The 11,937-nt window shown below is 42.7% G+C and overlaps 1 protein-coding gene across 3 annotated transcripts in view; it reads left to right on the top strand.

Annotated features, from left to right (window-relative positions):
* The window catches only part of LOC113483264 (rap1 GTPase-GDP dissociation stimulator 1-like), a 42,144-nt gene that overhangs the window by 16,032 nt on the left and 14,175 nt on the right, over positions 1–11,937 (top strand). For 2 of the 3 annotated variants that reach the window (XM_026854667.1, XM_026854665.1), the window contains exons 5-7: positions 6,403–6,531; positions 7,734–7,859; positions 8,515–8,658. In XM_026854667.1, the coding sequence (XP_026710468.1) occupies positions 6,403–6,531; positions 7,734–7,859; positions 8,515–8,658 (399 nt within the window). The remainder of the gene's footprint in view (positions 1–6,402; positions 6,532–7,733; positions 7,860–8,514; positions 8,659–11,937) is intronic. The other variant, XM_026854666.1, reaches the window with a different exon arrangement.

The following is an 11,937-nucleotide window of genomic DNA, read 5'->3' as shown; positions in this document are numbered from 1 at the left end:
GGGGGCGGGCTGGTACCTGTTTGCTGCCTGGGCTTTTGTTAGGGGTCTCACCCCCTCTATGGGTGAGCCAGGGGAAGAGATCCTCTCGGTTTTTGAGAGTTTCAAGTATCCTTGGAGCCTTCAGGCCAGTGTGACCGTGGCACAATGCTTTCTGAATGTCTGCCTGATTTCGGTTTTGGCCATGCCGCATTTGTCTAACAATAGCAGGGCCCAAAAACCTGCCCCGAGGTCAGATATTAGTGAGGGGCAAGGGGTGTGGGAAAAGACAGGCAAAGGCCTGAGTTGGTGGTCGCCTCCAGTGCTTTGGAATTTCAATCCCAAACAAATGCAGAGCCCTGATAAACTGGCAGACTGCTCAGAAAACATGTGTTAGCAATCTGGCAAAACCCAGGAGACACAAATCGCTGCGATGTGTTGGGGACTTCACCCATGCCTACTGTGTCCTTTTTAGTACCACCCACTGCCCTGAAGGGGGAGAAAGGGCTGCAGGATCTGAGAACGAACTTAATGGTACAATATCTGGGCTGGGGGAACAGGAAGAATCAGTATCAGTCGTCTCCACCAGAACAGCAGATAAACCAGAGAGCCAACCAGCGCTGGTATCAGTCGCCCCGATACAGAAAACAAAATATACCAAAAAGTCAGTTGGCAGAGTGAGGGATGAGGATGAGCCAGGTCCATCACGGGAACAGGAGGAAGGGCCAGAGGTGATCGTCCAATCTCTATCCCCGATTGAGCTGCGAGATACGCAGAGAGATTTCGGCCGTCTGGGAGGAGAACAGATTTGCACCTGGCTGCTCCGATGCTGGCACAATGGAGCCAGTGCTTTTGAAATGGAGGGGAGAGAGGCCAAGCATCTGGGAACTTTGGCCAAGGATGCTGGCATTGACAGTGAAATCGGAAAAAAGACTCAAACCCACAGCCTTTGGAAGCAACTACTGCTCAGTGTAAGGGAGAGGCGCCCCTACAAGGATGGTATCCTGTGTCAACTAAGCAAATGGACCAGCATTGAGAAAGGCATCCAGAACCTCAGGGAACTGGATGTGTTTGACATGATCTATGGTGATTTGAATAAAGAACATTCACCCATAGACCCAGATCAGGCCCCTTGCACACACCCGATGTGGCGAAAGTTCCTGAAGAGCACACCAAAAGCACACTCGAAAGAATTGGCAATAGTGTCCTGGTAGACAGAAACCCACACTCTAACAGTGAACAGAGTGCTTGGCAAGCTCCAGCAATATGAGGGAAATCTCCCCTCATCTCCACATTCCTGGGTCTCAGCTGTGGAGGAATTGTCTCAGAGGGTCCAGAAAATGGAAGAGGACATGTCCTACACTCGACCTGCATGGGCTGATGTCTCAGCCACTGGAAGTAAAAGTTTCCCCACCCAAGAGAAAGGCAGTAGAAGGCACAAACCATGAGGCACCCCCTGGTTTTTCCTCCGCGACCATGAAGAGAACATGAGAAGGTGGGATGGACAGCATGAGTAGAGCAGCTGAAAGGGAAGACCACCACAAAAGAGGAGTCCTCCAAGACAAGCACAGCTCCAGTGTCCAGTCGGAAATCCCCCAGAGAGAATAGGATTGTGAATGTTATGTCTGATCATCTTGAGGGGACCAGTAAATCATTCTTACAAGAAGTGAGTGATGTTGAGCAGGATTAGAGGGACCATGCCTCCAGCCAGGAGGAAGAAAGGGATAATTGGATTTACTGGACAGTGTGGATCCGATGGCCTGGCACATCAGACCCACAAAAATATAAGGCTTCGATGGACACTGGCGCACAGTGCACCCTGATGCCATCGAGCTACAGTGGGGTTGAATCCATCTGCATCTCCGGAGTGACAGGGGGATCCTAACAGCTGACCCTAGTGGAAGCTGAAGTGAGCCTGACTGGGAAGGACTGGCATAAGCACCCCATTGTGACTGGCCCAGATGCCCCATGCATCCTGGGCATGGACAGTCTCAGGAGAAGGAACTTCAAAGACCCAAAACGGTACCGGTGGGCTTTTGCTGTATCTGCCCTGGAGGGGGTTGAAGAGTTGTCCACCTTACCCGGCCTCTCAGAGGATCCCTCAGTGGTGGGGCGGCTGAAGGTTGAGGAGCAGCGAGTGCCGACTGCACCAGGACAGTGCACCGGCGGCAGTACTGCACCAACCGAGATTCGCTGGTCCCCATGCATCAGCTGATCCATCAACTAGAAAGCCAGAAGGTGATCAGCAAAACTCACTCACGCTGCAACAGCCCTCTGTGGCCAGTGATAAAGCCTAATGGTGAATGGAGGCTAACTGTGGACTACCATGGCCTGAATGAAGTTATGCCAGCAATGAGTGCTGCAGTGCCAGACATGCTCGAGCTTCAGTATGAACTGGAGTCGAAGGAGGCCATGTGGTAAGCCAAGATTGACATTGCTAATGTGTTCTCTCCATTCCAATAGCACCAGTGCAGGCCACAGTTTGCTTGCACTTGGAGGGCATCCAGTACACCTGGAAGTGATTGCCTCAGGGGTGGAACCACAGCTCCACCATTTGCCATGGACTGGTCCATACTGCACTGGAGAAAGGTGGGGCTCCAGAACACCTGCGGTACATTGATGATATCATTGTATGGGGGGACACAGCCGAGAATGTCTTTGAAAAAGGGAAGAAGATAATTTAAATCCTCCTGAAGGCCGGCTTTGCCATTAAGAAAAAGAGTTAAGGAGCCTGCAAGGGAAATTCAATTACTAGGAATAAAATGGCAAGATGGGCATAACCACATCCCAATAGAGGTGATAAACAATGGAAATAACAGCCATGGCCCCACCAACCTCTAAAGAGAAGACTCAGTCTTTCATGGGCGCTGTGGGCTTCTGAAGGATGCACATCCTGAACTACAGCCTGATTGTGAGCTCTCTCTACCACGTAACCCATAAGAAGAACGATTTTGAATGGGTCCCTGAGCAACAACAATCCTTTGAACAAATTAAGCGGGAGATTGCCCAAGCAGTAGCCCTTGTGCCAGTCCGGGAAGTGCAGGAGGTTAAGAACATGCTCTACACCACAGCCGAGAAGAATGGCCCTACCTGTAGCCTCTGGCAGAGAGCACCTTGAGAAACCCGAGGCCGACCTCTAGGCTTTTGGAGCCAGGGACCAAAGGTTCTGAAGCTAATTATACACCAATTGAGAAGGAGATACCAGCTGCATACGAAGGAGTTCGGGCTGCCTCAGAAGTGGTCGGCACTGAAACACAGCTCCTCCTGGCATTCCGACTGCCAGTGCTGGGGTGGATATTCAAAGGAAAAGCCTCCTTCACACATCATGAACAGATGCCATGTGGAGTAAATGGGTTGCTTTGATAACACAACAAACTCGAATAGGGAACCCCAGCTGCCCCGGAATATTGGAGGTGATCATGAACTGGCCAGAGAGCAGATTCCAGGATGTCACTAGAACAGCAGGTGACACGTGCTAAGGAGGCCCCACCATATAACGAACTGCCGGATGAGGAGAAGCGATATGCCCTGTTCACTGATGGGTCTTGTTGTATTGTGGGAAAACATCGAAAGTGGAAGGCTGCTGTATGGAGTCCCACACGACAGGTCACTGAAGCTGCTGAGGGACAGGGTGAATCGAGCCAGTTCGCAGAGGTGAAAGCCATCCAGCTTGCTTTGGATATTACTGAGTGGTAACAGTGGCTGATGCTCTACGTCTACACTGACTCGTGTGTAGTGGCAAATACGCTGTGGAAATGGTTGCAGCAATGGAAACAGAGCAACTGGTAACGTAAGGGTAAAATCATCTGTGCTGCTGAGGTGTGGCAGGATACTCCAACCCGTGTGGAAAACCTCATTGTGAAGGTGTGCCATGTGGATGCCCATGTACCCAAGAGTCAGGCCACTGATGAACATCAACACAACCAGCAGGCGGACCAAGCTGCTAAGATTAGAGTGACTCAGGTGGACTTGGACTGGCAGCGCAAAGGTGAACTGTTCATAGCCCGGTGGGCCCATGAGACCTCAGGCCACCAAGGTAGAGATAAAACATACAGGTGGGCTCGAGATCGAGGGATGGACCTCAATATTGACACCACTGCAGAGATCATCCACGGATGTGAGATGTGTGCTGCAATCAAACATGCCAAGCGGATGAAGCCCCAGTGAAATGGAGAGCGATGGCTGAAATACAGATATGGAGAGGCCTGGCAGATCGACTACATCATACTGCCACAGGCCTGCCACAGGAAGTGCCATGTGCTCACAATGGTGGAAGTAACCACTAGATGGATGGAAACTCACCTAGTGCCCCACACCACCGCCCGGAACACGATCCTGGGCCTTTGTTAATTGTTGTTTTGTTAACTGCTGAATGGCAGCTGGACATGACGCAGATGGTATGGAATGAAGGGGTGTATTATGTCCTGGTTCAGGTAGGATAGTGTTAAGTTTCTCCCAAGCAGGGGGAAGGGATCTCCAACCAGTTTATTCATACCTTGCTGATGTCAGGGCCAGCGCAGCAGCACGTGAAGCTTTCCTTTGTAGCTTTTGTCGCAGGAAGCACGCGTGGCAGGCTGGCTACTGTCACTGCAATATTTCTCTGTATATCTTTTGTCTTGTTTATTGTTATTACTGTTTATTGTTAATATTATTGCTATTGTTGTTGTTCAGATTGTTATTTATTACACTGTTGTATTAAATTTCTCTTTATTTCAACCCCGGGTTTTGTGCCCTACTTGGTCCAAGTGTGGGGGAGGGACAACTGCAACATGGTCTCCAGTCCCAGATTTTAGTGGCCTAAATCACCACACCTTTAATTCCCAGACTGAGCAAAAATATTTATTGCATACTAGAGGTAATATGAAACTTTTCACCCAGTATCTCCTACCCATTTCTCTCTGCCTTCAATCTACTTTCTCTTGTTTTTCTAGTGTGGACCCGTGTAGCTTCATCTAGAAAGCTATGGCTTTGTCTCCTTGCACTGTTCCTAGGAAATCCAAGCATGATAGCTACCTAGTGCAGATTCTACTAGCCCCCTGCAAATTACATTTATTTGCCAAGGAATGCCACATCGTAGTTTAAAAAAACCCTCCCCATATGACTACATGCAAGACTTATGCAACCACTGTGCACCAGTATTACTACAGCACATGGCCATACTGCAAATCTGCTTCACTTCTGTCAGAACACAGGCACAGCACAGGTTTGACAAGATGACTAAGATACATGCTTTAATAATTTCTATTACTAACAGAGTAATAAATACATTACAGAAAAATTAACTTCAGTGATTCCCTGACTGCATTATAATTGTACAATAGCACCCAGACACCTTCTGGTGTCTGTCATACATGTTGTCACGCAAGTTGCTGTCTACCTCTCAGCAAGAAACTACAGCAAAAGCAGTGTCACTGTACTGTTAAGTAACTACTACTGTCCAACTTTGCATTCATAGTTCTTTTCATTCTCAAAATCATTTTAGATATTAAGCTTTTATTCATTACAAGACAAGCTACAAAAAAGAAAAGTTATCAATGTTTTCCTCAGTAATTCTGCACATGGAGACAACTGTATTTAGTACATTAGAACCAGGACCAAATTAATTTCTATTTACTGTACTTTGCTGACTTACCTTAAGTCACATGAATTTACACCTGCTTGAGAACCTTACTCAGCCTATAAAAATTCCACAGATACCTTGAATTCAAGTACCCCAAGACTCCCTACATGCTGAGCAACTAACAGTAAAAAACTGGAAGAGGATAATTTCCCCAGATAAATTTTAAAGCAGTGTGTCTCTCAATGATGTCTTGTAATAGCCCAGGGATTGGTAATGTGTAAAAATAATTTATAAATTATTTTTTTTAAAGAAAAATATCATTATTCTAACATGCCAAAATCAGGTATACAGACATTTACTGTACAACTCAGAACACTGATGATGATGTACAGTAAGAAGAATTATCATGAGACTATGCTTTATCTTGGGTTTCCAGTCCATTCCATCTCCCTTCAGAACAAAAGAAGCCATAGGATAATAAGGCTGAGATTCCCCTTAGCTGAGAGGGTTCCTGTCCATTCCTCATCCAACTTTAAGATAAATACCAAGATATACAGTCCATCAAAACTTGCTTTACAAGCTGCACTAGTAGTAGAGATGCTCATGCAAATGCCCTTATATATTTTTACAGTGGCTTAATTCCTTCAGTCAAAGTAAAACCAGGAGGTTTAGCAAAACTCTGTCCCGAACCTGCATTTCCCCCACAAATACATTAGTCTTGAACTCACAGCACAAAAGCTGTACAAATCCTAACAGTGCAGAAAAAAGCAGACAATCTTACTGCAAAGCATGTCAGTTGGACCCTTTTTACGGATTTAAAGGGCATTAAATAGTGACCAATTAACTTCTATGCTTACTATTACCAGGGGATCTTCAGGAAGAGTTGGTGAAGGTAGGAGTAATCACATCCCTAGTCCGAATATTAACTGATTATGCAGAGAGTGAGCCACTTGTCCATGTTGATCTATTGGCTTTATGCAATCTTGCAGACTTTGGTAAGTAAATGTTTTTGCATCTTGGAGCAAAATACCATCTTCCCATTGTCACTGCCTTTTCATGTACATGCAGAAAGCCCACAGGTTGGGGGGTGGTGGTGTTTGCTTTGGGGGGTTTTGGGGAGGGTTGGTTTTGTTGGGTTATTTGGGGGGATTGGGTTTTTTGTCTGGGGTTTTGGTTTTTAAACACTATTGATACTTGAGCAGGAACTGGAAACAGTGTCTGTACTGGTGAAGTAACTACTCTTTCCTGGAGTACCAGAAATTGCTGGTACTACATTAAAACAATTAAGATTTAATAGACAGCTTTTGACCTAGAAAAATAGTATAGAGATCATAACTTCATGTGGTAAATTGACAGTTTCAACTACTTCAGATATAGTACATTAATACTCATTTATTAAAAATTTATTTCTGTTTAACAATTAAGTTTATATACCACCTTAATGAAATAGCTTCCATTTTCATTCACACAATTTTCAAACCAAAGGCATTTCCACTGATTTAAAATACATCTGCCCTATTTTACACAAGTTTTAAGTAGTGATCGAAGAAAAGGACCAAGCAGAAAATTATTACTACATTTTGTGTATGGTCTGACTACAATCTGATCTCCTGCCTCCTGCATTTAGGGGGAAGAGGCAGGGAAGGGGTTATGGTCTCACTAGAAGATAATGTGACAGTGTGATGTCTGTCCTTTATAGATCTCTTATATTACTTAATATCATATTCCATTCAAATGTGTTCTACATCAGGCAGCAGCAAGCTTTAAAAAAGATTTGATCTTTGTTAACATATATTCTGTAGATGTTTAGGATCCGAGCAAGACTAGAATCATCTAACCAAGGCAGAAAATATACTACTACTGACTGGCATGTGCCAATTTGATATATTGAATAATCATACTACAGGTGGATTTATAAATCAGTGGAATTAAGCCAGGATTAATTTGACAGCTATTATAAGGTCATAGCTACAGGAATTACACAAAAACAGTGTTAAAGAAAGAAGGTGGGAAAGGAGGGATGAGGTAGAGTTTTTGCTGACTCAGTGCTGTCCAAAGGGACAGAAGTGTCTATAAAAACAGAAAAAGCATTCAAAAGCAAAGTAGTGTCTAATCCCTTCAGATTATAGGGAGATATGCTTTTAACATCTAATCAGATGATAAAGTCACGATTTTGAATGTCTTATCGTATACACAGATACAGCCAAGGAAGCTCTAAGCAGAACAAAGGTTGCTGAACAGCTGGTGAAACAATTGAGAAGAGCGGAGAACCATGAGAGGTTAGAAATTGTCTTTGAGGTTCTGCAAGCACTTGCAGAAAATGGTAAGACTCCTTTCAGCTTGGGGAAATGAGGGGAGACAGGGTACTGCTACTTAGCATAAACTCTGGGTTCTGAGCTTGCCATGGGATCCTACTAATGGAACCAGCAATCCCTTCAGTGTTATTAAGCCACAAGAACATATGAAATCCTGGCCCAAACAAGACTTTGAAGCTTAATCGGTGAGACAACAAAGAAAGGAGGTAGAGTGTTGCATTCCACTCTATTTCAGTGGATCCATAAGATATCAGATTCAAACTCATATTCTCCATGGCGTGTAACAGGAAAGCAAACTAGATGATTTAGATGATTTTTTTTTTTTAAATAAACAAATGACAACCAAACATCACTGATATATACACTATGCAGTGGTGTAACAAGCGTCAACAAGAATCCACTGAAAATATGTAGATACCTGATACATATTTTAAAGAAATCAGAACTCATGACTGGCCATACAAACGTGTCACAGATCAATGCAGAAGCTTTGCTCATTCTGCCTTGGCATCATCCTAGCACCAGAATGTCTGTTACAACCAGAACCAAAACAGTGAATGCATGTGAAAAAACTGGCTAAAGTTCAAGGACAGCTTCCTAGTTTGAAACACTTCAACAAAGACCCAAGAAGCTTTTAGTGTGCTTTTACTGTGATCTCTACAGATGTCCTGAAAGTGCAGTTGGTGGAGGCAGGCGTGCAAGAGGTGCTGTCCGAGATCTTGATGAGGCTCCAGGGTAGTTCACAAGCTGAAGATACATGCATTGTGAAGGCTGCATCAGATCTTATTGTCTCTCTGCTTCTTGGAGGTAAAAAAAAAAGAAGAAATACTGACAGTCTAGATACATAAACAAACAACATCAAAAAGTACCCTTAAGCACAGGAGTTACCTGCTCTGTTGTTTTCATTTCCTTAACAGGGACACATCTGCAACCTGTTTCATAATCCTTAGGGAAATTCTTCCCAGACACCACACTTTTTCACTTTTTATAGGAGCCTAGCACTCACATTGACAAACTTTCCTTCAAGTATATACATGTGTTGCCTCAAGTCATCTAATACCACTGTGACTGCTCCTACACAGAACACAAACACAAGAACTTTAGACCATTATAGCTGTACCTGTGATTGTCATTTCACACTCTGCTTCCGTAAGTTTACTTTCAAAACTGGCCTAAGAGCCAGTTTTAAATCTAAAGGTAATAATCAGATTAAGTTCACATGGTATTGAACTACTCATGTTTCCTGCGCATCTATATGCATATTTCAAACACTTGGATTAACAAATGAAATGTAAGAACTTCCTCATAATGTAAATTCTGTATCTATCTATTAGGAAAAGACTACACACATTGCTAACCTACATTTTTCACTAAATCTTTAAGCTGATTTCAAGAACAACACAAAAAGGCTGAAGACTTAACAGTAACTTAGTTTAGGTGGTCTTGTGATGATGTATTTCGGGAAACACAGATTAAAGAATAAAACATCAAGAACTGGACACTTATACTGCATCCATCACCCCCAATCCCAAGACAATCAACACTAAGTCTTAAATTATTAACTATAACAACAATCTTTAAGTCATCATTTATTCGTATCTCCACAAAGACAGAACAATTCACTTTGGAGCTAATTATAAACAGTCATGAGATGGTCTCTCTTTCTCATGCCAAGTACATGCAGGACTTCTTTGCTAAGGGATGTGGTATCACCTCCCAGAGCATTGGTACTTGCATCACATCCAAACACATGCAGCTACAGAGACAGGAGCAACAGCTATTGCTACTTTTACAAAAAATGGTAAGGTTGGTTATTCTCTACCCTTCCAAGATGGAAAGCCACTGTTTGTGAGTGGAGAGAAAAACAACACTAGATTTCATTGCTCCCTGGCTCTGAAACAGTAACATTTTTGCTTTTCTGCAGACTGGAGACTTGCGTACCTTTGAATTAAATGCTAATGATACTGAAGTAGCCTGAGGGACATAACTCTGAAAAATGGGGTGGTCAGGTATGCAAGCTCCTCTATTTTTTTTTCCTAAATCACACATTAGAACGGAAACTCTGGAAATGTTTCATAGCAAATATATTTGTTCGAAATACAAAAAAAACCCCACACTTACTGATGTTTTAGGTTTTAAGTCACTTTTAGGAAGGAAGGATTACTGAGACACCAGGAGGAAACACGAAAAACTCAAGCCATTTTTACCTTTTACACTTTCCTGTTATAGAAAGTAGTGAGCCTTAATATTTATGCTGAAAGAAATAGAGAAACTCTTATAAACAGACTCCTGGAAGGCATGCTGTGCTCAATCAGTCAGCAGAAGATACCCCACCATGTTTTCTACTCTTTCTCTACTGATAGCTACTGTACTGGGCCCAAAATCAGTTAACAAAAAGGAGCTTTTTTAAAATTGCTCAACTTTCTGCATTACATGCTTAATTATCATAAAAGATTCCCTCACATCTGTCTGAATGTTTAGTTTGTCAGCCTCATGTTTGTTTGGGTTTTTTTTAAAGCAAGCTAATCATATATCCATCTCTCCATCTCCCCCAAACTTCCTTTCTAGACTCCCTTTTTTTCCTGTCTTATACCTTGCTTCAAATCAGCCATTGGGCATCATGATTCTACAAATGCCATAGAAATGCCCTTGGTGTCTTTAAACTGGCTACCTTCAATTTATTCAGCTAAATGGCTTGCTTTGTCACTCACTCTTCTCTCTCCCTCTTCCCCACAACCCATTAGAAGTTTCATGTGGAAAAAGTGAATAATCCCTCTCAGGGCCCAGTATGTGTCACTGATGTACGCACAACCTTTAAGAGACAAAAAAAATCCTATGGAAATCTGATCTAAGCATCAAACTACTTCTGAGGCAGTGAAAAGATGACAGACAGCTTTTTACAGCTATGAAAGTGGCTGTTCCTATCAAACTTTAACTATAAACCATTAAATTGAAGGTTCTGCTGCTCTCCAAGCAAAGTTCCATAGGAGAGAGAACCAGTTTGGAGCTCTGTGACAAAGTAAGGCATGTATTAATGGGTTCTGCCTAATTGCACTTTACTACAAGAGCAAAAAAATGCTCTGCCATTCTTTGGTTTGAGAGGTGGGGGGAGGAGAGAAATTAATTTCAATTAAGGTTAGTCAATATGAAGATCAAAGTATTTTGCCTGTAGAATTTTGTCAGACCAAAAGAGATGGTCTATTCCTAGAGAACCTGTTCCTAAAGAGGACTGGGCAATTTTTCTCATATACTCTGATCTCCATAGATTAGGACTAGGCAAGAGAACATCTGAAGAATCACAAGCAAAGCCGTCAGCTTTAGAGAATGTATGCATAAATTCATATAAAAAGATTTTTGCATAAGTAGAATTTGATTGATTTCACAGACTGACAGTTCTCATGAAAATATCCACTTACATTTTACAAACATTTGACAAATTCTTATTTAACATATGTAATAATACAGAGAAAAAAAATGCTAGTAACTGAAGTGCTGAGATTAAAGGAATAGTAGGCATTAGTTCAAAAGACAACAGGGAATTGTTTCTACTACTTTGGGGAGAAAACAATATTCAAACCAGCAAAGGTGCTAAAATTACTAGAGCCATTCTTAAGTGGTATACGCACAAAGATTAGAAATTTGTACATTTTAGGCATGCAGTTAGTACCATGAGAAACACCTAAAGATACTTTTGGCCATATTCTGTATTTGCATGAATTCTGTACAGTTCCATGGATAACTGTTTACTCCAGGTGAAGATGTGGTATTCCTATATAGCATTTACACTTGTTTTGCCATGTTTGAGCAAACAACATTCACATGGTAACAGCACAGCAGTAACGAAATGTTGACCAGTGTCAGGAACGTGCTTGTCTTGAGGTATAATAAACTGCATAAAGTAAAATATAGAAAAATATTTGCCACATGGTATCTTCAAAACACTTTCTTCAGGAAGGATGGAGACCATAATATGGAGGGTTTCCTTTTGCTCTTCAGGAGAGCTCACCTCCTATCAAGATGAACTATGTAGCTTCTGATGACAAAAGGGCTGTCACCTCGGTAGAGCAAGTTCTCAGAGGGAAACAT

This window comes from Athene cunicularia (assembly GCF_003259725.1).
Source record: "Athene cunicularia isolate RWA chromosome 9 unlocalized genomic scaffold, athCun1 chr9_part1, whole genome shotgun sequence".
Lineage (NCBI taxonomy): Eukaryota > Metazoa > Chordata > Aves > Strigiformes > Strigidae > Athene > Athene cunicularia.
The sequence above is the reverse complement of the archived record's forward strand: the minus strand, read 5'-3'. Positions and strand labels throughout refer to the sequence as shown.